This window comes from Tupaia chinensis, unplaced genomic scaffold, assembly GCF_000334495.1.
Source record: "Tupaia chinensis unplaced genomic scaffold, TupChi_1.0 Scaffold146961_1, whole genome shotgun sequence".
Taxonomy (NCBI): Eukaryota; Metazoa; Chordata; class Mammalia; order Scandentia; family Tupaiidae; genus Tupaia; species Tupaia belangeri.
The window spans coordinates 913476-914164 of NW_006206814.1; the positions used below are offsets into that span (position 1 = coordinate 913476).

General features: G+C 56.5%; 1 protein-coding gene across 1 annotated transcript in view; it reads left to right on the forward strand.

Moving 5' to 3' along the window:
* Window positions 1-241: 241 nt before the first annotated feature.
* Window positions 242-689, forward strand: part of TF (transferrin) — a gene marked incomplete in the record, with an annotated part of 25791 nt that continues 25343 nt past the window's right edge. The window contains 1 exon segment of the mRNA XM_014584459.2: window positions 242-358. Coding sequence (XP_014439945.1) covers window positions 316-358 — 43 coding nt within the window.

Below are 689 nucleotides of genomic sequence, written 5' to 3' on the forward strand. Positions count from 1 at the left end.
CCAGCCAGCTGCAGGCGCTCGCGGCACCGGGCCAGCAGCAATAACAAAGCGAGCATTTTACTTTATTTCTCTTCCAATCAGCATTTTTGTGCGGGATTCGTCCTCGGTCAGCCCCGGAGCTCAGGAAATGAGGTGATCAGTGGGACGAGGCAGGGAGGGGGCCGGGGCGGAGCGATTGGGCAACTGGGCTGCGCAAGCACCGGGGTCAAAGATTGGGCCCCGCTGACCCCGGCGGGGATAAAGGCGCCCCGGAGCGGGCAGCGGCACAGCAACCGGCCAGTCTGTGCGGACGCTTCGCTGGGACCGACCGCGAGGATGAGGCTGGCCGTGAGCGCCTTGCTGGCCTGTGCTGTCCTGGGTGAGTGGGTGCAGGGGTAGGTGCCGGCGCCTCTCCTCTGCTCCTGCGCACCACACCCCTGTCCACTTTGTCTTGGATCTTATTAGCTATGGATAGTGGCTGTCTTTGGCTTTCTCTCTGAATGACAGCTGAAACTGGTAAAATGGAAGGAGAGTTGAGTGGAAACAGGGAAAATCATTGGAAATTTGGAGTTTCAGGTTATTCCAAACTGAATGACAGGATCAGAGGCCAATCAGATCTTTTTTTTTTTTTTTTTGGAGAGGTTTTTGCTACAAGGCACGTGCCCTCGCCAGAAAAACAGAGACAGAGAGACAGAAAGCGAGTAATCCCC